The sequence below is a fragment of the Schistocerca piceifrons genome, chromosome 2 (genome assembly GCF_021461385.2).
Source record: "Schistocerca piceifrons isolate TAMUIC-IGC-003096 chromosome 2, iqSchPice1.1, whole genome shotgun sequence".
Classification (NCBI taxonomy): domain Eukaryota; kingdom Metazoa; phylum Arthropoda; class Insecta; order Orthoptera; family Acrididae; genus Schistocerca; species Schistocerca piceifrons.
Genome location: NC_060139.1, coordinates 930377181 through 930402786, shown reverse-complemented (window position 1 = coordinate 930402786; position 25606 = coordinate 930377181). Strand labels below are relative to the sequence as shown.

Below are 25606 nucleotides of genomic sequence, written 5' to 3'. Positions count from 1 at the left end.
TTTATAAAACTTTAGTTTGGGGATAGTTTACACAAAATAGGTTAAAAATGTAACAACGAACTTACAATATGCAGTCAGCACTTAAATACCTTTCATGTCTTCATGACGTCGATTTTTAATAAATCATGAATAATTACCAGTTATATAATTATAGTATTCTTCAAGTAATTATAGCTGTTGGCGCACAGGCACACCGCTCTGTCTCTACACACAACTTCACTGCAGAAAGGTTGACTCAAGGGCGTTCTGTCGACAATGCTGCGCGCTTCTCGCCCCGCTACCTATGTATCAATGCGTGGGCTCTCCCGCCAACAAAGAGCTTGGTGCGGATACTTCATTGTCACCATTGATATGCAAATAACTTCAATGAATTTCACAAAACATTTTCCTTAACATTTTTCTTACACACTATATTTGTTATTTACATATTTCTTAGCTTATAAATATTTTTCATTAGCTTATTACTTTGATTATTTGCGTTTTGGCCCGGTTGATTTTCTGTTGACATATTTCACTGTTGTGCACTGAAGAGCCGAAGAAACTGGTATGCCTGCCTAATATCGTGCAGGGCCCCGCGAGCTCGCAGAAGTGCCGCAACACTACGTGGCATGGACTCGACTAATGTCTAAAGTAGTTCTGGAGGGAATTGACACCATGAATCCTGCAGGATTGCCCATAAATCCGTAAGAGTACGAGGAGGTGGAGATCTCTTTTGAACAGCACCTTTCAAGGCATCCCAGATATGCTCAATAATGTTCATGTCTATGGAGTTTGGTGGCCAGGGGAAATGTTTAAACTCGAAAAGTGTTCCTGGAGCCACTCTGTAGCAATTTTATGTGTGGAATTTTCCAAGTCCATCGAAATGCTCAATGGACATGAATGGATGCAGGTGATCAGACAGAATGCTTACGTACAAATCACATCTCAGAGTTGTATCTAGGCGTATCACGGCTTCCATATCACTCGAGTTTCACACGCCCCACACCATTACAGAGCCTCCTACAGCTTGAAAAATCCCCTGCTGACATTCAGGGTCCATGGATTAATGAGGTTATCTCCATAGCCGTACACGTCCATCCACTCGATGAAATTTGAAACGATACCCGTCCGACTAGGCAACATGTTTCCAGTCATCAACAGTCAAATTTCGATGCTCACGGGACCAGGCGAGGTGTAAAGCTTTTTGTTGTGCAGTCATCAAGGGTACACAAATGGGTCTTCGGTTCCGAAAGCCCATATCGATGATGTTTCGTTGGATGGTTCGCACGCTGACACTTATTGATGACCCAGCACTGAAATCTGCAGCAATTTGCACTTCTGCCACGTTGAACGATTCTCTTCAGTTGTCGTTGGTCTCGTTCTTGCATGGTCTTTTTCCTGTGGCAGCGATGTCGGAGATTTTATGATTTACCGTATTCCTGATATTCACAGTACACTCGTGAAATGGGGGTAAGGTAAAATCCCCACTTCTTCGCTATCTCGGAGATTCTGAGTCCCATCGCTCGTTGGCCAACCATAACACCACCTTCAGACTCTTAAATCTTGATAAGCTGCCCTTCTAGCAGCAGTAACCGATCTAACAACTGTACCAGAAACTTGTTCTCGTATATTGGCGTTGCCGACCGCAGCGCCGTATTCTGCCTGTTTCCACATCACTGTATTTGAATACTCATGCCTATACCAGTTTCTTTGGCGCTTCAGTGTACGTTGAGTGTGCTGTGGCGGATGGTTGAATACATATGCATCCATTTCAAAATCAACCTCTCCATCATGCACAGAGACTATAACATAATGACGGCAACACTGTCTAACTGTCTATTATTTTAGTATTTGAGAATTTTAAGTATTTTATAATGTAACCTGACAATACATCCAGAAGGATTCACACTGGACGCAGAAGCGTAGGTATTTATAACACAATTACGACGGCCAAAGTAAAAACCATACTAAATACATGCTGATAATAAGAAGGAAAGCGTTTCTCAAGAAGAAAAAAATTGCCAACATAAAATACAAATTTGTTAGGAAGTCTCTGCTGAAGATGATTTGTGTGGAATATAACCTTGTATGGAAATTCAATGTGAACGATAAACAGTTTAGAGAAGCACATGAATCGTGGTGATACAAGGGACTGTTGAAAATTAAATGGATACGTCGAATAACAGGCGAGATACTGAACCAAACTGCAAAAAAAAAAAAAAAACAAAAAAAGGAATTTGCGGCACAGTTTGATAAAAAGAAAGGATCAGTTGCTGTGATCCATCCTGAGGTGTCAAAGAATCATTAAGTTGGCAATGGAGGGAAGTATTGGTAGCAATGAATGTAGAGGGAGATCATGGTCTGAGTATATGCAAAAGTTTCCCGTCTCCTCGATATGTGGTGCATCTGTGTTGATTTTGTGACTGTTCCTGTGCCAATCGAAGGGTCACCGCTGACGTTGTTTATAAGCATACACATCGTCAACGTAGCGCTACCTGCGGGTAGAGCGCCACACTCGAATGGATTTCAGCATTTCACTTATAATTAAATCGTCAGTAGCGACACAATAGAGATCTCTGTGGAACAACAGAGTGAAGCCCATCATGCCACGAAGGAGAACCACATACAATGATCGAGTTCGCGTCTTCACGTTACATGCGGAACACTTGTCAAACACGGACGTCACTAGACATATGTACCGAAGTCGAAGTGATGTGGCTCTCACTTCAAATCGGTTTCCAGTTGACAGATACTTTCACCGCACAGGGCTTCCACGTTCGACAGGTGCACAGTATGATCGGTATCTACGAATTTGGATTCAAAGGAATCCTGGGCTAAGTGTTTCAAATCTTAATTCGGCGTTCGAAGAGGCTACAAGAAACCATTTATCTCGTCATACTGTTAGCAGATGATTGCTAGATGTGAATCTCCATACCCGACGAGCATGGCGAGTACCACGACATACATTACATGAACTCTATTACAAATGGGCAAGAAGTCGTGCAGAATAGAAGCCCCAGGATTGGAGTCGGGTGTTTACAGGCGAAACTCGTATGTTTGTACCCTGATAATCGCAAACAACGTGTTTCGAGACAACTCGGTAAAATGGAACAACTCCAACACCGTATCCCATACGTGTAACATGGTGGGGGTGGAGTGATGTTAGGGGGTGGCATTACACGGTGCCACCGTACACTTCTCGTGGTTGTAGGGGGCAATATCAATGCTCTGTGCTAAAAGGACGAGGTTCTGCAGCCAGTAGTATGACTGTATCCCTAACATTTTCGTAATGATTTAATGTTGATGAATAATAATTAGCGTGCTCATTATGCTGTTCTCGTGAACACACTCATTCAGCATGCTAGGATCAACCGAATGGAGTGGCCTGCCAGTTAACCGGGCACTCACCCAATCGAAAATGTGTGGAATCGATTGAAACAAGCTAGTTTGGGACTTCGCAATGACCACACACCATGCGTGATATGCGTAGGATCGCCATTGGATGGTTGGTTGGTTGTTTGGGGAAGGAGACCAGACAGCGTGGTCATCGGTCTCATCGGATTAGGGAAGGATGGGGAAGGACGTCGGCCGTGCCCTTTCAGAGAAACCATCCCGGCATTTGCCTGGAGTGATTTAGGGAAATCACGGAAAACCCAAATCAGGATGGCCGGACGCGGGATTGAACCGTCATCCTCCCGAATGCGAGTCCAGTGGGACTTGGCACCAGGGCTGGCTCGATGATGTGTCCGACGGTATACCACGGTGGATTCAAGCATGCATTCGAACAAAGGGACAGTCCAGAACGTATTTTTTTATTTTTTTATTTTTTTATCTGGGTGCTTTGAGAATGATCAAATGAAGTTGTACGCATGGCACATAGCCAACTCTTGTTTTCTGTGAGATGAATTTCAAAATAAAAGGATGATGCAAAATTTTCTGAGTGTATGTAGTAAGCAGGTTCATATGGATGTAGGTTGCAGTAGTTATGCAGGGCTGAAGTGGCTTGTACATGACAGAGTAGCATGGAGAGCTGCATCAAACCATTCCTCGGACTGAAGCCCATAACAAAAACAATGGTGCACCCTAAAAATAAATAAATCTTTCTGAACAGGACATAGGTCTTTATGTAACCTCACTGGCACACCCAGGAAATAGACCTCATCGTACTCCAAAGGCATATACAGTATATTTAAAAGTTTATGTGAGCTTAACTGTAAAGCATCCAATAAAGTTATGCAGGGCTGAAGTGGCTTGTACATGACAGAGTAGCATGGAGAGCTGCATCAAACCATTCCTCGGACTGAAGCCCATAACAAAAACAATGGTGCACCCTAAAAATAAATAAATCTTTCTGAACAGGACATAGGTCTTTATGTAACCTCACTGGCACACCCAGGAAATAGACCTCATCGTACTCCAAAGGCATATACAGTATATTTAAAAGTTTATGTGAGCTTAACTGTAAAGCATCCAATAAAGTTATGCAGGGCTGAAGTGGCTTGTACATGACAGAGTAGCATGGAGAGCTGCATCAAACCATTCCTCGGACTGAAGCCCATAACAAAAACAATGGTGCACCCTAAAAATAAATAAATCTTTCTGAACAGGACATAGGTCTTTATGTAACCTCACTGGCACACCCAGGAAATAGACCTCATCGTACTCCAAAGGCATATACAGTATATTTAAAAGTTTATGTGAGCTTAACTGTAAAGCATCCAATAAAGTTATGCAGGGCTGAAGTGGCTTGTACATGACAGAGTAGCATGGAGAGCTGCATCAAACCATTCCTCGGACTGAAGCCCATAACAAAAACAATGGTGCACCCTAAAAATAAATAAATCTTTCTGAACAGGACATAGGTCTTTATGTAACCTCACTGGCACACCCAGGAAATAGACCTCATCGTACTCCAAAGGCATATACAGTATATTTAAAAGTTTATGTGAGCTTAACTGTAAAGCATCCAATAAAGTTATGCAGGGCTGAAGTGGCTTGTACATGACAGAGTAGCATGGAGAGCTGCATCAAACCATTCCTCGGACTGAAGCCCATAACAAAAACAATGGTGCACCCTAAAAATAAATAAATCTTTCTGAACAGGACATAGGTCTTTATGTAACCTCACTGGCACACCCAGGAAATAGACCTCATCGTACTCCAAAGGCATATACAGTATATTTAAAAGTTTATGTGAGCTTAACTGTAAAGCATCCAATAAAGTTATGCAGGGCTGAAGTGGCTTGTACATGACAGAGTAGCATGGAGAGCTGCATCAAACCATTCCTCGGACTGAAGCCCATAACAAAAACAATGGTGCACCCTAAAAATAAATAAATCTTTCTGAACAGGACATAGGTCTTTATGTAACCTCACTGGCACACCCAGGAAATAGACCTCATCGTACTCCAAAGGCATATACAGTATATTTAAAAGTTTATGTGAGCTTAACTGTAAAGCATCCAATAAAGTTATGCAGGGCTGAAGTGGCTTGTACATGACAGAGTAGCATGGAGAGCTGCATCAAACCATTCCTCGGACTGAAGCCCATAACAAAAACAATGGTGCACCCTAAAAATAAATAAATCTTTCTGAACAGGACATAGGTCTTTATGTAACCTCACTGGCACACCCAGGAAATAGACCTCATCGTACTCCAAAGGCATATACAGTATATTTAAAAGTTTATGTGAGCTTAACTGTAAAGCACCCAATAAAGGCAGCATGCTGCCATGGTGAAGAATATAGGTAAATAAACTTGAATGAAGCTGAAAAATTGTTTTATGTATTCTGTTTCTTCGTTTGTCTGTCAGTACAGGATATATGTTTGGCTCCTACAAATTGTTTGTGAGAGCGTCTTTTGGAATTGATTGAAGCATTAACATTATGCGTCCTGGAATATTGGTATATCTGCAAAATGTGTGTCTCGCTGCATTACCATCAGAAGGTGTGGAGTACAGTGCATGTTCGGTGAAAGTTTTGTGCTGCTTAGTCGAAAAGGTGCGCTGAAAGATCGGAGTATGTCCTCATACAGCAGACCCCCCTTTTCGAATCCTACATAGCTTTGATCGAACATATATGTTACAATATAAAACCGTTGTGGAGACTTGTGATTTGGTCACTGATAACTACAGTCTGCTTTCTAAAAATTTGTTTACCCATTTCGGACAAAGCTTATCATCAGAACACCGGCCAAGAACGTCATAATTTTCATGAAAGTTCAAGCACAACGAACATATGTGGTAGCATACTCGAATACATTGACAAGTAAGCTACGTACCTTATAAGAGGACCTAATACATAATATTGTGTCACATGAATTCAGTCTTGAGATTGGTGCTTAATTGACCACGGACTACCGTTACAAAAACTAGCTATAAGTACTTGCCACTAGGTGGTCCTATGGAGCAGCCTTGGAACAGCTTGCCTTTATGGAATGGCTGGCTTCATCATTTTCAGAGGGTGTCCTGGGTGAGAATGTCTATAGACTCGCTATCTGTGGTTTGCATCCTTCCGTCTAAAATGTTCAGAAAAAAAGCTCGATGGCTCTTTACTCGCTATGTTCGATGTTCGTTCCTTTGTCCTACCCTGCCGTATCGTATAATAAAAACTGATCAGTACACATACGCACGACAACTAAAAATACGCTGTTTTTGTATCCCTCTACCTTAAAAAATCCGATGAACATGTATGACATTCCGGTCGTCTTTTCAAAATCCACTTTCACTTCATAATGTTCGTCTCATTCCAGCCTTACTATTTAATTGCCCATCATTTGTCACTATTAACAATGCCAATTCCTGTACCTTCTTCTTACTGCAAGAGCGCCCCAAGGCTCCATCCTCTCTTCTCTTGTTTATCTCTGCTACACTGCCGACATGCCCAAACACCCTCCATCAGTTCACTTCCTTCAGCACGCTACTGACATCGTTTTCCTCGCCCTTTACCACAGACTCGAAAAATTCCAATGATCCCTCCAAATTCACCTTAATCTTTTTCCTTCTAGTGCCACCAATGACTCCTCAAGGTCAACTCCTCCAAAACGTACACAATAACCATAAGAAGAACCACATACAGTCGCTGCCTCCACGAATACTACCTCACGATTTAGTACCGTCCTATGCAGTTAACTAAGACACTAAAATGTCTTAGACTAACATTCGAATGGCAACCAAAATGGCCATTTCAGGTACAAATCATCCAGCAAAAGCCTACAACAGATTGAAACAGCCAACACTGTCAACTGGCTAAACTTGGGAATTATATCACCCGCTACCCTCCATGCCTATAAAACCTTGATCCGACGAGTCCTCTCCTATGCGAATGCTGCATGGACATACACTTCAACTAAGGTCTATTAGTCTATCTAAGTCTTTGAACGTCAATTTTTCCGCATATCCTGTGCTATCCGCAAACTACACTACTGACCATTAAAATTGCTGCACCACGAAGATGACGTGCTACAGACGCGAAATTTAACCAGCAGGAAGAAGATGCTGTGATATGCAAATGATTGGCTTTTCAGAGCATTCACACAAGGTTGGCGCTGGTGGTGAACCTACAACGTGCTGACATGGGGAAAGTTTCCAACCGATTTCTCATACACAAACAGCAGTTCACCGGCGTTGCCTGGTGAAACGTTGTTGTGATGCCTTGTGTAAGGAGGAGAAATGCGTACCATCACGATTCCGACTTTGATAAAGGTCGGGTTGTAGCCTATCACGATTGCGGTTTATCGTATCGCGACATTGCTGCTCGCGTGGGTCGAGATCCAATGTCTGTTAGCAGAATATGGAATCGGTGGGTTCAGGAGGGTAATACAGAACGCCGTGCTGGATCCCAACGGCCTTGTATCACTAGCAGTCGAGATAATAGGCATCTTATCCGCATGGATGTAACGGATCGTGCAGCCACGTCTCGATCCCTGAGTCAACAGATGGGGACGTTTGCAAGACAACAACCATACCGAGCGAGGTGACGCAGTGGTTAGCACACTGGAGTCGCATTCGGGAGGACGACGGTTCAATCCCGTCTCTGGCCATCCTGATTTAGGTTTCCCGTGATTTCCCTAAATCGCTACAGGCAAATGCCGCGATGGTTCCTTTGAAAGGGCACGGCCGACTTCCTTCCCCATCCTTTCCTCACCCGAGCTTGCGCTCCGCCTCTAATGACCTCGTTGTCGACGGGACGTTAAACACTAATCTCCTCCTCCTCCTCCTCCTCCAACAACCATCTGCACGAACAGTTCGACAACGTTTGCAGCAGCATGGACTATCAGCTGGGAGACCATGTCTGCGGTTACTCTTGACGCTGCATCACAGACAGGAGCGCCTGCGATGGTGTACTCAACGACGAACCTGGGTGCACGAATGGCAAAACGTCATTTTTTCGGATGAATCCAGGTTCCGTTACAGCATCATGATGGTCGCATCCGTGTTTGGCGACATCTCGGTGAACGCAGATTGGAAGTGTGTATTCGTCATCGCCATACTGGCGTATCACCCGGTGTGATGGTATGGGGTGCCATTAGTTACACGTCTCGGTCACCTTCTAACGGGACTTATTAAAGGCTTTATTATAATGAAATATGCTATACAATCCTAATTCAACCATTTAACTAGCAATTATGATAAGCCGCGCGGTTCTGGCGCTGCAGTCTGGAACCGCGAGACCGCTACGGTCGCAGGTTCGAATCCTGCCTCGGGTATGGATGTGTGTGATGTCCTTAGGTTAGTTAGGTTTAACTAGTTCTAAGTTCTAGGGGACTAACGACCTCATCAGTTGAGTCCCATAGTGCTCAGAGCCAGAGCCAATTATGATAATAGAAAAGTAATTGTGTATTTTAGCAATGACTGCATAACATGTGTAGATAAACAGTCAACCCATTAAAATATAATTAATAACTGACCCACACAAATGTTAACATCACTTGAACACTGATACAGCAGATGTCATTATGTAAAAACACTATATTCAACTGAAATAATTAATATGAAATACGAATAATATTGGTCAATTTGCGTATTTTGGATCTCCTCAAATAAAAATTACCCAGTGAAACCTATTTATTCACTAGGACTGTTTTCACTCACTACTCACGTAAACACATCTATTTTAAACCACTGAAATTTTTAATAACTCAAATTATTTACTTATGTATGCCAATGAGAGAAGTCAATAGATGTACCTTTGAAATACGGCATTTTTGCAACTAAGAATTGTTCTGACAAGTTGACAAATCTGTCTGTCATTTTAATGACCTGTTAAATGATGTCACTCGATGTAAATTAATAACTTTTTTGCACAAATTACGATAACAGATGGATGCCTGACTTATAAAACACATCTCTTCTTAACAGTTCTTTGACAAGGTTATAAATACAAGCAGCAAGAAGCCGCGTCAGCTCAGTCTTGATAGAACTTTTGTAAAGCGTGTGTGTTATTGTCTTATGCGGAAAAACAATTCAAAGGTGTTGTAAAAGAAGTGTTACTCTGTAGTGTGACAACGTCTTTGGATGGTCAGCGGAGTTAAGATGGCTACCATGCCAATAAATAGTTGAAGTTCACTTATGTTGTTGTGCATTATTTATGAACAAGCACATCAATAACACCGGACCTCATCTTTTTACCCCTAGGCGAATACATATAGAGCCAACATTCACATCAAGAGACAGCAGTGAGCCAGCCAGCAGCAGCAGCAACTACTACAATACAATTTAATGGCGCCAGCCCAATACTCCACATCAAGTGCTAACAAGCTTCGCATATTGGAGTGATATAGCGCGAATTTAGGAATATCAACGATTGGGTGACCATTACAACCTCTTGATCGCACTGACGGCACTTTAAACAGTGGACGTTACATTTCAGACGTGTTACGACCCGTGGCTCTACCCTTCATTCGATCACTGCGGAACCCTACATTTCAGCAGGATAATGCACGACCGCATGTTGCAGGTTCTGTACGGGTCTCTCTGGATGCAAAAAATGTTCGACTGCTGCCCTGGTCTGCACATTCTCCAGATCTCCCATCAATTGAAAACTTCTGGTCAATGGTGGCCGAGCAACTGGCTCGTCACAATAAGCCAGTCACTACTCTTGATGAACTGTGATATAGTGTTGAAGCTGCATGGGTAGCTCTACCTGTTCACGCCATCCCATCCATATCAAGGCTGTCATTATGGCCAGAGGTGGTTGTTCTGGGTACTGATTTCTCAGGATCTATGGACCCAAATTGCGTGAAAATGTAATCACATGTCAGTTCTAGTATAATATATTTGTCCAATGAATACCCGTTTATCATCTGCATTTCTTCCTGGTGTAGCAATTTTAATGGCCACTAGTATAGATTTCTGTAACTGCGTTGTTCCCCTCTGATCACCACACCTGCTATGCTGACTTCACTTTACAAACAGATCCGACAGTCCCTGCATCTGCACACACTCCATACCCTATGCCATACCAACTTCAACCGACTCATTCTCCCAAAAAATGAAATCCGCCCCAGTGTTTATCCATCCTACGAACTATTACTCTCCCCAACGTCTCCCATTCCATATCAGCCCCTCCCCCTTATCCCTTCCTTCTCCATCTTGCACCATCCTTTCTCGTCTTGACAGCACAGATGTGTCCCACCCACCAGCCTCCTCTTCACTTTCTGTCTCCCCACTTTCCACACCAACACCTACGTTCCATAGTTTCTACCTAACGGAACTCTATACTTCTTACCCGCACCCTTCAGTTCTGTAGAACAAATCTTCTCCTTCCCAAATCCTTTTTTTCCCAGAGAAAGTCCTTCAGCTTTTTAGTAAAGGTACGATACTGTGGTTAGACGAACGTCACCATTTCTGCAATGTGTTTTAAACATATATTTCTGTTTTTATTTTTTATTTATTCGTTTTTAAACAGAAGCAACAAAGGAAGACACAATTTTAATATTTTTATGTGAACACCAAAATTTTTTTACTTTAATGATTTTAGAAACATCTGTAACACCTTCACCTTCAAATTATATTTATTTTCGTGTTTCTTTATATTTTGAGGCTGTTGGTTGAAGACCGGAATGGCATACTGCTGACACACCAACCCCAGCCCTTGTGGGACGAGAGGGATGAAGTAACAATAAGAAAAAGAAATAAACGTATGAATCTCTACTTCGCCTACTAAAATAGTTTTCATGAAGATACTATTTCAGAATTATAGTAGGCCTGATTTTTAGGTAATCTACCTGAAAAATAAACATATTAAAAGTTCAATAAAATAGTTACATTAAAGAGTAATAAAATACGTGATTCCAGTGAGCGTCGTTTTGACAGTACTGGTAGCGCCAAGTCACATCTCGTGCAACGACATTATCCATAAAAAAATTTGTATGATTCCTCCGTAGTGAATTCCACTGTCATCACTATGGTTTCAGCATCTGCTCCGTTCGCTGGATGTTGTCTGTACGGACGCGATACATCAGTAACTTCCTGTTGATCCGGAAAGCGTTTGAGCAAGGGGTAAGGACCCTTTCTGTCCACGGTTTCAGTTCCACAGAATTATACATAGAAAATGACTCGTTAGTTTATAATAAATTATAATATTTACGCTTTGCTACATTGCTTTATCAGTCATATCTTCATATTCACTATGCTCACAACTAGTAGATGACGAATCTGAGATTAGCTTTGTATTTGACATTTTTCAATATGTCGTCCGGTGCTGATTCACTTTTAACACGCATTGTCATTTAGATATTGGGCCATTCACGGAGTATTTTAGATGTTGGCGAGGAGACGTCCCTTGTAGTTCTGGTTCGGAGTGCACTCAGAACAAGAACCAGTGAAACCATGACCAACCCATTACATAGATATCATTGAATAAAACCAAGCTGCTACGGATTTTTTTACTCTCATAGAATTTAAGTCACTGTTCTACTGCAGCCTGAATACAGCGATGTTTCCGTTTCACAGGTCATCCAAACGTGCGTCTCTTCATCATGCAGGGAGGTCTTCAGAGCATGAACGAAGCAGCGTACCACGCAGTTCCGTTTCTGATCATCCCGTTCTTCGCTGATCAGAAGCACAACGCGGCTAAGGTGGAGGAAGCAGAGATCGGGCTGAAGCTACTACTGGAAGACATCAGCAAGGACACCGTCTTGCAGCGCACACGTTCCATCCTTGATGATCCAAAGTAAGTACTTTCGTGTATGGAATTCAGTCAGTTTTGACACATCTATGCTAATTTATGATAATAACCAGTCATTCTCGTGACTCGGCACATATTTCATGTTTTAGCCCCTACGAGTCATCATCATCATCATCAGTTATCTGCTATATTAGCAGGTCCTTTGCCTCTCCATTTACTGCGATCCATTGCTTCCTTCTTAAGGCTACTGTATGTTGTACCGTCCATCACGTCAGCCAGTATCTGGTATCTCTTCCTTCCTCGCTTCCTTTTCCCTTCTACATAACCTTCTAAAACTGTTTTTATCAGTCCGTCATTCTTTCTTCATATATGCCCAATCTAATTTCTTTTTCTTCTCTTTATTACATCTAGTAACTGTCTTTTCTCTCCCACTCTTCTAAGTTCATTTTTTACTCTGTCCATCCAACTTTTTCTTTCCATCCTCCGCCATGTCCAAATCTCAAAAGTCTCCAGCCTTTCTCTGTCTTTTGTCCTCATAGTCCATGTTTCAGCGCCATATAGAAGAACGCTCCATACAAGACATTTAGGAGTCTCTTTCTGAGTTCTCTGTCCAGACCGCTGCAGAAAATTCTCCTTTTCTTATAAAACGCCTCTTTTTCCATTGCTATCCAGCCGGTGTCTATCCTGCTTCCAAGATACTTAAAATTTTGCACCTGTTCTAGTATTTCTCCATTCAGCATAATTTTTATTTCCTTATTTCCTCCTAGAGTCAATACTTTTGTTTTATTTTTTTAATTTTCATTCCATATTTTTTTCCGTTAGCTGCAATGGTGTCCACCATATCCTGTAATTCTTTTTCCCCTGTGGCTAGAAGGACCATGTCATCAGCAAACCTCAAACACCCTACTCTTCTTCCTCCAATTTCTACTCCTTTGTAATCTAATGAGCATTGGTCAATCATATTTTCCAAGTAGAGGTTGAAAAGAGTAGGTGATAGACAGCATCCTTGTCTTACTCCTTTTCCTAGTCTGATCCAGTTTGTACTTTCTCCTCTCACTTTAACTGAAACTTTTTGATTAAGATTACGAGTAATCGCATGGCAGTTAGCAGTTGCACTTGACAAAATTTTGTCACCTCGCTAACACGGTAACACACACACACACACACACACACAGACGCACACACACACACACACACACACACACACACACACACACACACACACACATATATTAAATGAAAAATATTGATATGCGTTAAGAAACTTGAACACATGAAAGATCAATTCGACATGAAAACGTAAACAGACACATTAGAAAACGATATTACTGTGTGTGAGAGGTTCCGGCAAAGTACAGAATCACTGCAAATAATTTAAGCGCCATACTTCACACTGCTTTGCCCGCTGCTCGTGGGCAACTGGTTAGAGTCGCCGCCTGTAGATCGTGGAGCCACGAGTTCGATTTCAGGTGGCAGCAGAGAGTTTCTTCGGTCGAGGACTGCGTATTTGTATTGTCCTCATCATTTCCTATTCATCGCAAAGACACGCAAGTTACCGGAATGGCGTCAAATACGAAGGGCGTTTAGTTAGTAGTGCAGCACATGTTTCTTTTCGGCTAATATCAGGAGGAAAAACTGTAGAGTTCGTTGCGCGACATAGTGGAATGTTCCCGCTTCAGACCCTATAGTTTCATGAACTTCCGATAGGTGGCACTGCAGTACGTAGCCTTCAAAATGGTAAATGGAAATGTCGTGTGGCTAAAATGGTGTCTGCAACGAAGGTACGTTCCAGTCAGAGAGCTGTCACTGCTGGCGGAAAACTGGTATATCGCAGACATTCATAGGCGCTTGCAGAATGTAAGCAGCGACCTGGCAGAGAACAAAAGCTCGGTGAGTCGTTGGGAGAGGCGTCTGTCCTCATCGCAACAAGGTCGCGCAAACCTGTTGATTCTCCCGTGTGCCAGCCACACCACCTCGCCTCCGAAGAAAAAGTTAAAAGACGCACCCTCAGCCGGTGAAGTCACGGCGACGGTCTTCTGGTACACTGAAGGGGTTATTCTGTTTGACGTCTTCCATCGTGGTGTCAACGATCAACTCGGAAGTGTATTGAGCTACCCTCAGGAAACGAGTTCAGCGTGTTCGTCGTCACAAAAATGCAAACGAACTTCTCCACTACAACGCAAGGCCTCACACATGCCTGTGCTCCAGGGAGGAGCTCACTAAACTTCATTGGACTGTTCTTCCTCATCCACCCTACAGCCCCGAAAATTGGAAATTTGTGGTAAGTTCTATGGGAACAAACTTACGGGGTCATCAGTCCCTAGGCTTGCACAATACTTAACCTAACTTAAATTAACTTAGGCTGAGGACAACACACACACACACACACACACACACACACACACACACACACACACACCCAAGGGAGAACCCGAACCCCCGACGGAGGGAGCCACGCGAACAGCGGCAAGACGCCTTTGACCGAACGGCTACCCGGCGCGGCTACAGCCTCGTTCTCGCCCCTTCCGTCTGTTTGGCCCAATTAATGATGCACCTGGCGGAAAGCAGTACGTAGTTGGTTGGGAGGCTATTGAAGCAGTAAGACGTGGGCTCCAACGTCGAACAGTAGAGTGATACCATGAGGGCATGCAGACCCTTCCAGTAAGGTGGAGTAAGACCGTCACAATGAACGGAGATTATGGTAAAAAATGGGATTCTACAGTAAAAAGAGTTGGAAATTTTATTATGTGTTTGAATCCTGAATAAAACCAATCTGCGTTCAGAGAAAAATGTTGCATTTCATATTGACCAACCCTCGTAGAAAAACTTGTAACAGCCGACCGGCTTGGCCGAGCGGTTCTAGGCGCTACAGTCTGGAACCGCGCGACCGCTACGGTCGCAGGTTCGAATCCTGCCTCGGGCATGGATGTGTGTGATGTCCTTAGGTTAGTTAGGTTTAAGTAGTTCTAAGTTCTAGCGGACTGATGACCTCAGATGTTAAGTCCCATAGTGCTCAGAGCCATTTGAAGCCAAACTTGTAACAGGTGGCCGAATAACTCAAGACGGGAAGTCTGGGCCAGCACCGCCATACAACCATTTCATTTTTTCCTTTGCTTTGATACCATATGCTACTACTATTGTAGTTTTTATTCCGTTCTCCATCTTCTTTGTACTGTTCTTATTCCTTGTGACAGCGGCGTATGTTCCCTTAACTTCTCCTTTCTTCTGGCCAAGGTTTTTCACATATTCTTTTCTCTAGCTATTCATTCTATTACTTCCTCATTTTGTACTGTTTCCATTTAATTATTATCTTCGCTCTGTTGCACCCAGTTTCTAATACTTCCAGTTTCTTCTTCAGGTTTCTTACGTTCAGCGTTTCACTTCTTCTCCGCTGTGACTGTTTTAGACCATTTCAAAGAAACTATACGGCCAGCATCACGGAAATACCCAGATTACACAATATTACCTGGAAAAGGCTTTAACATACCGAGTACAGACTGGGACGTCTATGGACTCATTGCCGGGAGTACAGACAGACAGTGGTTCGACGTTCATTCGAACACGTTTTCCGAAAACTGTCTTGAGCAGCTAGTTCCACAGCCCCCACATGATGGAAATATTTTCGATCTTGTGACTACAAACAGGTCTGACCTAGTCGACGGCGTCAGCGTAGAGACAGGGACTAGTGACCATGATGTCATTACAGAGACTTTGGTTACTAAAGTTAGTAAAACAATCAAGATGGCTAAGAGAGTATTTCTACTAGAAAGAGTATTTCTACTAGAAAGAGCAGACAGACAGTTGTTATCATCCCACTTAGACAATGAATTGATATTATTTAGTTCCAGTACAACGGACGTAGAGGAATTGTGGGCAAAGTTTAAATGGATTGTAGATGATTTTCTCGAGAAGTATGTACCAAGTAAGTGGATTAAGGACGGGAAACACCCACCGTGTTTTAATAACTAAATTCGAGAAATGCTGAAGAAGCAAAGGTTTTTCCTCTCTCGGTTCAAAGGAGAACGCTCAGATGACGAAAGACAAACATTAACAGAAGTTTGTGCGTCTGTAAAAAGATCGATGCGTGGAGCTTACAAAATTATACCACCGTCATACCTTACCAAAAGATCTTGCCGATAACCCCAGAAAATACAGGTCCTATTTAAAATCGCTGAGTGGGTCTGGGGCTTCTATCCTCTCTCTCGTTGATGTGTTGCGGCAGTAGAAGACAACAAAAGTTAAGCCGAAGTTTTAAATTTCGCATTTAAGAAATTATTCATGCAGGATAATTTTACCAACGTACCGTCGTTGTACCATCGCACAGACTCCCGTACGGAGAACATAGTAATAAACATCCCTGGCCTAGCTGAAAGAGTTGAAAGCGCATAAGTCGCCAGGTCCTAATCCAATCCCTAGTCAGTTTTACAATGAATACTCAACAGCACTGGCCCCTTACTTAGCTTGCACTGATCGTGAATCTCTCGCCCAGCGCAAAGTCCCAAGTGACCGGGAAAAAGCGCAGGTGAAGAAGGGTAAAAAACCGGATCCGCACAATTACAGACAAGTATCCTTCACATCGGTTTCCTGCAGAATCCTTGAAAATATTCTCTGTACGAATATAACACAATTCCTTGAGAGGATAAAGCTACTGTTCACAAATCAGTATGGCTTTAGAAAGCATCGCTCGTGTAAAATTCAGCTTGTCCTTTCCTCACATGATATACTGTGAACTATGAAGGGAAACAGGCAGATTCCATATTCCTAGATTTCTGAAAAACATTTGACATGGTGCCACACTGCCGACTGTTAACGAAGTTACAAGCACGCAGAATCGGCCCCAGACACGTGAGTGACTCGAATACTTCTTAAGTGACAGGACCCAGTTTTCTGCCCTCAACAGCAAATGCTCAGCAGAGGCAAGGGTAGCCTGAAGAGTGTCCCAGGGAAGTGTGATAGGACCACTGTTGTACTCTGTTTACATAAATGATGTGGCCCACAGGGTGAGTAGCAATCTGCCGTTGTTTGCTGATGATGGTGAGATGTATGGGACAGTGCATGTGCTAAGTGACTGTAGAGGATACAAGATGACTGAGATAAAATTTCTAGTTGATGAACGGCAGCAAGCTGTAAAACTAGAAAAATGGAAGTTACTGCAGATGAGTAGGAATAATAAGACAATAATGTTTGAATACAGCATTAGTAGCATGCCGCTTGACACACGTCGACAAAAATTCTAGGCCTAAAGTTGCAAAGCAGTATCAAATGGAGTGAGTAAGTAACTACTGTAATAGGGAAGGCGAATTGCGGACTTCGGTTTATTGGAAGAAAAAGTATGATTCACCTCTAAGGACACCGCATTTATCACAGTAGTGCGACACGTTGTTGGGTACTGTTTGAGTGTTCGGGATCCGCGCGAGGTAGAATTAATGGAAGAGGTCGAAGCAATTCAGAGGCGGGCTGCTGCATTTGTTACCGGTAGGTTCGAACAACATGCAACTACTGCAGAGATGCTTCGGGAACCCACACGGGACTCAGCGAACGGAAGGTAACGTTCTCTTCGAGGAACACTATTGAGAAGATTTAGAGGACCGGCATTTGAAGTTGACTGCAAAACGATTATACTGCCGTCTACGTACATTTCGCGTAAGAACCACGAAGATAAGATTAGAGAGATCAGGACTCGTAGAAGGCTTAGAGACAGTCACTTCTCCCTCGCTCTATTTGCGAGTGGAACAGGAAAGCAAATGACCGATAGTGGTAAGAGTACCATCCGTCACGCACCATGTATGTATATATGTATACGTAGATGTACACTTTGGTGAAGACGTAGATTTCAAGAGATGTCAGTTTACTGTTTTTTGTGGAAGTAAGCTTTTTCTTCGTTTCTGCTAGCTTCATTAGGATGTCATCTTTGCTTCGGGCATCCGATGTAATGCTCTACACACATAACCGCGTCGAGACTCTGTAAACCACTATGACGTTTATGGCAGAGAGCGCTTTTCACTGTACCACGTATGAGGTTTTCCCCCGTTTCTTTCCTGTTCGGAGGGTGGAAAGAAAGACTGCATAATGCCACTGTGCGCGCTGATGTAATTTAGATAAAAAGATTTGAACAATGTTAATTGAAACCGAAATCGTTTATTAACTGTACATGTAGTGTAGACTTCTAAATTAGTGAACAAAGTAAGAGAAGCTCAAGTATTATGGAGGTCTTGCTGGTAGCTGGCTTTCATGATATCTAACGAAAAGGATTGACTGTGTCGCATTAAGTAAACGAAGATGTGTACAGATCGAAACAGCATCTTCAGAATGACGAGTAATCACTACAAATGTATCACAGAGATAGATGTTGGATCCGCTATTATAATTCTTAAATTCAATTAAATATCTTGTGGTATTTCTAGCTGAGATATAACACAAGGTGGCTTCAGTCGCTCAGTTGGAAATGGGGTTTTTCTTCTCCACACATTGACTCCTTTCCTTGCTGATAAGCGAGAACTGCATTACACATGTATTTGTGCAGTGTATATACATAAGTGTAATGACTGCGTGTATAGTTTAGTGTTCAGTTTGTTTTAGATGATGACGATGATGCAAGAAAGGAGGTAGTGAAATCTGGTGCTAGTGCTTCGCCTACTCCTCTGCATAGCTCCCAGAGGGTCGCCAAGTTTAAAATCCCCATCCGAAGGACATATTACCATCAACAGTGCCACATGCCTTCATTTTGCGAGGCTCTGCAGACCAGTTTGGAACTTAATCCAGTACATAGGCGTAAAGACTAATGTTCGGAAAGTTTACGCCCCACCCACCTCCTCCCTTGCCCCATACTGCTCCTCTTGCTGGCCAAATACCGGCAGTGAAAAGTTCATCTGTCAGCAGGATTCAAACCGATGTACATCGGGGTCGAACACCACTGTAAAGGTGTGCGTCTGCAACATCGTTTGCGGAGGGGGTATCGTTATTAAAGAAAATATTATAATCATGCCAAATCGGGAGACTTTAATACTTCGATATACAAATGATATTTTCTTGAAAACTGATGACTAGGTCTCTGGAAACTGGCTGTTACTGATTTCAGATAAAACATAATAAATACAATTCAGAACAGTACAAGCCCTGAACATACCTTTAGAAATAATAGCTAATGGTAAATCAATAAATGACTCAAAATATTCTAAATTAAGATACGTGGAAAAGGTTAAGAACCTGAATTCTAAAGCATAAGGAGCACATCGCCTTAGACTGAAAATAATAGTAACATGCACAAAAATAATACGAGAAAGAGAAATGAATCAGCCTTAGAAAGTTACTGGAAGGCGTGAGGCATACAGCCACAAAAATATTTCTTCACCTGCTATGCGTGCGTGTGCACTTGTGTGTGTGTGTGTGTGTGTGTTTTGTTTAAGTGAGAATGATTGAGCATAGTTAAATATAAATCACTGTACGATAGTAAAAAGAACGTAGCTGAAGATATTTGTGTAAATGGTCAGCATTTTGTCATATTTCTGTACTGGAAATTGTAATATAATTGTAAAATAGACTCAGTTTACATCTTAGCGACAGGTCGATATTATTAACCATGAAACTTACAATTAATTAACTAACTTATCAAAATGTTATCGTTGAAAAAGGTAAGTGCTTTTACCAGCTGTAAACCCAATTCTATAAGATTCCCCTACAGGTGTCTCCTCATTAAACATATTTTCCGTCTGCTGTCATGTCTTGTACTGTCTGGAATTGATGCTTCATCTCTTGTGCGTTTGAAAGTTTAACAATACTTCTTAGTCCTTGCACTTCAAAAATTTGTCTTGTCTCTCTTAATAGACAGGCTGATCCACATTCGTCATATGGGAGCGTACAATAAGTAATGCAAAATATATGTTTCTTATAAGGTAGGTTGGTTTTGCTCACGATTCCAACACACCGTATTATTCCCCACCGTTTTTTTTTTTTTTTTTTTTTTTTTTTTTGGCTACAGAAACCTAGTTTTGAACGTGTTCTTCGTGGAGCGTAGTACTACGGTACCACTGCATGTGCTCGGTTTAACACAAAATGTTCAAATGTGTGTGAATTCCTAAGGGACCAAACTGCTAGACTTACACAGTACTTAAACTAACTTACGCTAAGAACAACACACACATCCATGCCCAAGGGAGGGCTCGAATCTCCGGCGGGAGGGGCCGCGCAATCGCTGATATGGCGCTTCAAACCGCGTGGCCACTTCGAGTGGCGGTTTAACCCATTAGGAATGGTGCTATCGTGGAGGGGTGAATTGAGAATTATTTGTTTAAAACATTTTTGAATTTATTGGAAAAAAATTATTATTATTACAAATGTGAACTGAGCACCAGGCAATTATCGTGTATTTAAGTGAGTTTAATAAGGGAATCATTCTTTCATTAGAAATAATATAAAACAAAACAATTAAAACTTTCAAGATAGTAACAGAATTTGCGTGCGCTTTCAGGAGTCTTTTAGGTTTCATCCAAATGTCCTAATAAACAGGTTTAAGATTCTGTAGTTAAGAAAATAAATAAATAAATAAAAGACGCACATAGTGAACTTCACAAACAGATACCAAAGATAACGGGCAGGATAGAGAGTGGTCCCTGTAAAGCGTGACCCCTAGTAGCGTGTTCTAAAAGCGGTCAAGGCTCTCAGCCGACACGTCTACCAAAACAGGCATGCACAGGGTCCACCCAGGTCACGCAGGCACAGGCCTAAGGGACCAGATTATAACTGACTTTTGTAACACACCAAAACACTTGAACACAACCGCCATTTTTAACGCAATTATAAAAAAGGGTGCTTCGAGAAAGGTTGCAGCGTTTACCAAATTCAAACATGAAATACCAAAAGGTGACAAATAGCCAAACACCCATCAAAAAATTTACAGCGGGGCACTAGAACGGACATGATAACACACAAATCCGGCCGCTGTGGTCGAGCGGTTCTAGGAGCTTCAGTCCGGAACCGCGCTGCTGCTATGTTCGCAGGTTCGAATCCTGCCTCGCGCATGGATGTGTGTGATGTCCTTAGGTTAGTTAGGTTTAAGTAGTTTCAAGTCTAGGGGACTGATGACCCCAGATGTTAACTCCCATAGTGCTTAGAGCCATTTGAACCTTTTTGAACACCTAAAGCTCAGTCAACAGGTGAACACAATAAAGCAGAAACGCTTTGCAATAGAAGCCAAAATTACATCCAAGAGGGAGGCTGAATATGGCGTTGCTAGAGCGACATGAACACGCCACAAGGGCACTAAACAAGCAATATGGGTACATGTCGAAAAAAAGAACAAAGTGATGCACCACAACGGGGCAAACTGACAAGCTGCCGAATAATATTCCAAGAATCGTGCTAAACAATCCACTTCCCGGATCTGAGAAAAACCACCGACGCACGCGGATAATTACGGCACTCACCCAGTGTCAATAAGTCCAGGAGCAGCAAGGCTTCGTCCTCCGGGTAAACCGACTCCGCCAGCGAGATCTGGAAAACAGACGTTGACACAAGCCAGCACGTCTGCTAGTAACGGCTTGTCCTCAGCGGAGGAACGTCCTCCTTGCCGTGCGGCCATCCTGATTTAGGTTTTCCGTGATTTCCCTAAATCGCTCCAGGCAAATGCCGGGATGGTTCCTCTGAAAGGGCACGGCCGACTTCCTTCCCCGTCCTTCCCTAATCCGATGAGACTGAGGACCTCGCTGTTCGGTCTCTTCCCCCAAACATTCCAACCCAACACTTGCCGTGTTTACACTGTTTCTTCTTACTTGCCAGCGAACTCCAACGGAATTTTTCTGTACCGAGCGCCTCGTAGCCAAACCAGACCGCCAGCGACCTCTTTCAACGACAACGACCAGAAATCTAGCTCAGCCCGCGGCACCAGCCTAGTCTGTCTAAGCAACTGAAAGAGAGCCTCACATCGCAGCACCACAGACGTACTCGCGAATCGGGAGCGAGGTATCGCCCTTGCAGCACGTTTCACTCCGTCCTATGTCACGGCGTTAGGTCACTTTACTGGGAGTGCCTTTGACCCCCATGGTACCACTCTGATAGATGGTCCGCAGCTCGTGGTCTCGTGGTCGCGTTCTCCCTTCCCGAGCGCGAGGTCCCGGGTTCGATTCCCAGCGGGGTCAGGGATTTTCACCTGCCTCCAGATGACTGGGTGTTTGTGTTGTCCGCATCATTGCATCATCATTCAAGAAAGAGGCGAGTTTGGACTGAGCAAGGTTGGGAATTTGTACAGACGCTGATAACCGCGCAGTTGAGCGCCCCACAAACCAAACATCATCATCATCATCATCATCATCATCATCATCATCTGCTGGATGGCGTCGACGCCAATGTCTTGCTGCATCAGTAACCTCCCCATCCTCCAAGTACTGCTGCCCATGGAGTGCATACTTCATTCGACCAAACAGATGGTAGTCGCAAGGCGCGAGATAGCTGTAGAGTGGATGAGGTAGAACAGTCCAATGACTTTACCAGCTGAGCGTGCGGGTTGAACTTTTCCTTCGGAAGAGAGGTGGTGTTGCACCACTCCATGGATTGCCGTTTTGTTTCCAATTGTTTGCGATGAACCCATGTTTCATGATCTGTAACGATGCTCGACAATAAATTGTCACCATCAGCTTCGTAGTGTGCGAGCAGTTCCACACGGATGGTCTTCTGCTAGACACCGAAAAAAACGCTGCGGGCACTCTCCTTTGAGTCCCCCTCCGGTTTTGGACGACTGTGTCAAGGCTACCACTAGAGATTTCCATTTCAGCAGCGAGGTGTTTGTGATCCATCGATCACCTCCAGTAAGAGCATCCGGACATTCCAACATTGCACAGCTGTGTACGGACGGCCGGGACGCAGAAAATTGGACAGGTTTATGTGACCTTCTTTCGAAAATAATACACTACTGACCATTAAAATTGCTACACCACGAAGATGACGTGCTACAGACGCGAAATTTTCCCGACAGCAAGAAGATGCTGTGATATGCAAATGATTAGCTTTTCAGAGCATTCAAACAAGGTTGGCGGCGGTGGCGACACCTACAACGTGCTCACATGAGAAAAGTTTCCAACCGATTTCTCATACACAAACAGCAGTTCACCAGCGTTGCCTGGTGAAACGTTGTTGTGATGACTCTTGTAAGGTGGAGAAATGCGTACCATCACGGTTCAGACTTTAATAAATGTCGGATTGTAGCCTATCGCAATTGCGGTTTATCGTATCGCGACATTGCTGATCGCGTTGGTCGAGATCCAATGACTGTTAGCTGAATATGGAATCGGTGGGTTCAGGAGGGTAATACGGAACGCCGTGCTGGATCCCAACTGCCTCGTATCACTAGCAGCCGACATGACAGGCAACTTATCCGCATGGCTCTAACGGATCGTGCAGCCACGTATCGATCCCTGTGTCAACAGAGGGGGCCGTTCGCAAGACAACAACCATCTGCACGAACAGTTAGACGACGTTTGCAGCAGCATGGACTATCAGCTCGGAGACCATGGCTGCGGTTACCCTTGACGCTGCATCACAGACAGGAGCGCCTGCGATGGTGTACTCAACAACGAACCTGGGTGCACGAATGGCAAAATGTCATTTTTCGGATGAATCCAGATTCTGTTTACAGCATCACGATGGTCGCATCCGTGTTTGGTGACATCGCGGTGAACGCACATTGGAAGCGAGTATTCGTCATCGCCAAACTGGCGTATCTCCCGACGTGATGGTATGAGGTGCCATTGGTTACACGTCTTGGTCACCTCTTGTTCGCATTGGCGGCACTTTGAACATTTCAGATGTGTTGCGACCCGTGGCTCTACCCTTCATTCGATCCCTGCGAAACCCTACATTTCAGCAGGATAATGCACGACCGCATGTTGCAGGTCCTGTACAGGTCCTTCTGGATACAGAAAATGTTCGACTGCTGCCCTGGCCAGCACATCTCCAGATCTCTCACCAACTGAAAACGTCTGGTCAATGGCGGCCGAGCGACTGGCTCGTCATAATACGCCAGTCGCTGCTCTTGATGAACTGTGGCATCGTGTTGGAAGCTGCATGGGCAGCTGTACCTGTACACGCCATCCAAGCTGTGTTTGACTCAATGCTGAGGCGTATCGAGGCCATTATTAAGGCCAGAGGTGGTTGTTCTGGGTACTGCTTTCTCAAGATCACCGAAATTGCGTGAAAATGTAATCACATGTCAGTTCTAGTATAAGATATTTGTCCAGTGAATACCCGTTTATCATCTGCATTTCTTCTTGGTGTAGCAATTTTAATGGCCAGTAGTGTAGAAATCACGCCCAATGACTCACCGTTCTTTTGTTCATTGACAGGTCTTCGTAGACATTCTTGCAAGCGCCTGTGATCTGTGATGCTCTCGTCTTCCGCCAAAAGAAACTCAATGAGAGCTCTCTTCTTGGAAAGAGACGTTATTTTCGAGGTTACGTAAGCACCCACCTATCGGAAGTTCATGAAACTATAGGGGCTAAGCGGAAACGTCCACTACGTCTCACAACGATTTCCGCATTTTTCTACGGAAATTATTGGAGAAAAAAAGCGCAACATTACTTATTGAATGCCCCTCGTATTTCCTTCCGCTCCCCTTGTTAATTCTAACAGTCATCTCCTTTCCCCAAGAGTGTTGCTTGTTTAGGCGATATCTGACGTCTTGCAGCGCCACTCACAGAGATAACAATCTGCCTTTGTTCCTCGGCCTCGTTACAAGTTTTAATCTTATTCAGATACTGTATCCCTCTCAATCGGCTTTACACACACTTGCATTTCATCCGCAGGTACCGAGACAACATGAGGCAACTGTCAGCAATATTCCGCGAGCACAAGGCGGAGGCAGAGGAGCGCGCCGTGTGGTGGGTGGAGTACGTGATACGTCACAAGGGGGCCCCGCACATGCGCACTGCGGCGCGCGACCTGTACTGGTGGCAGCTGCTGCTGCTCGACGCCATCGCCATCCTGCTGCTGGCAGCGGCTGCCATCTTTTGCGCCGCATTCTTCATTGTGCGGCGAATAATAGCAGCGGTGAAACGCAGTAAGCGCAAGCACAAGAACCAATGATACTGTCTTTGAGTTTAAGGTCAAGTGCATTTCAACTTACAAAAATTGTACGCAGAGTTTGAACCACGTGTTTCTTGCTGTATCGACCATGTCGCATAGTTCATAACTTACACCGACATGATAGCGCAGTATTAGTCTAACAGACTGTTCTTTTCTGAGACTTGCAATGAAGACTGTATTCAAAAATCAAATAAAGTCTACTGAACTGAATGTGGGTATAATTTTTCTGCATTCGAGATCCAGCGTTTCACTGTCCAATGCGGGGATGTACTCAGAAATCAGCATTATTCATGTTGATAATTTTATTCTGTGAGTCGTACAGATTACCCTCAGTGATAAAACTTTCGCCGTTTCATTGTTATTTTATTTGGCGAGGTGGAGCAGTGGTTAGCACAGTGGACTCGCTTTCGAGAGGACGACGGTTCAG

At 43.5% G+C, this 25606-nt stretch overlaps 1 protein-coding gene across 1 annotated transcript in view; it reads left to right on the top strand.

Annotated features, from left to right (window-relative positions):
• Positions 1–25179, top strand: part of LOC124776001 (UDP-glucosyltransferase 2-like) — a 92086-nt gene extending 66907 nt beyond the window's left edge. Inside the window, exons 6-7 of the mRNA XM_047250843.1 lie at positions 11934–12153; positions 24900–25179. Of these exons, the coding sequence (XP_047106799.1) occupies positions 11934–12153; positions 24900–25179 (500 nt within the window). The remainder of the gene's footprint in view (positions 1–11933; positions 12154–24899) is intronic.
• The last annotated feature ends 427 nt before the right edge of the window (positions 25180–25606 follow it).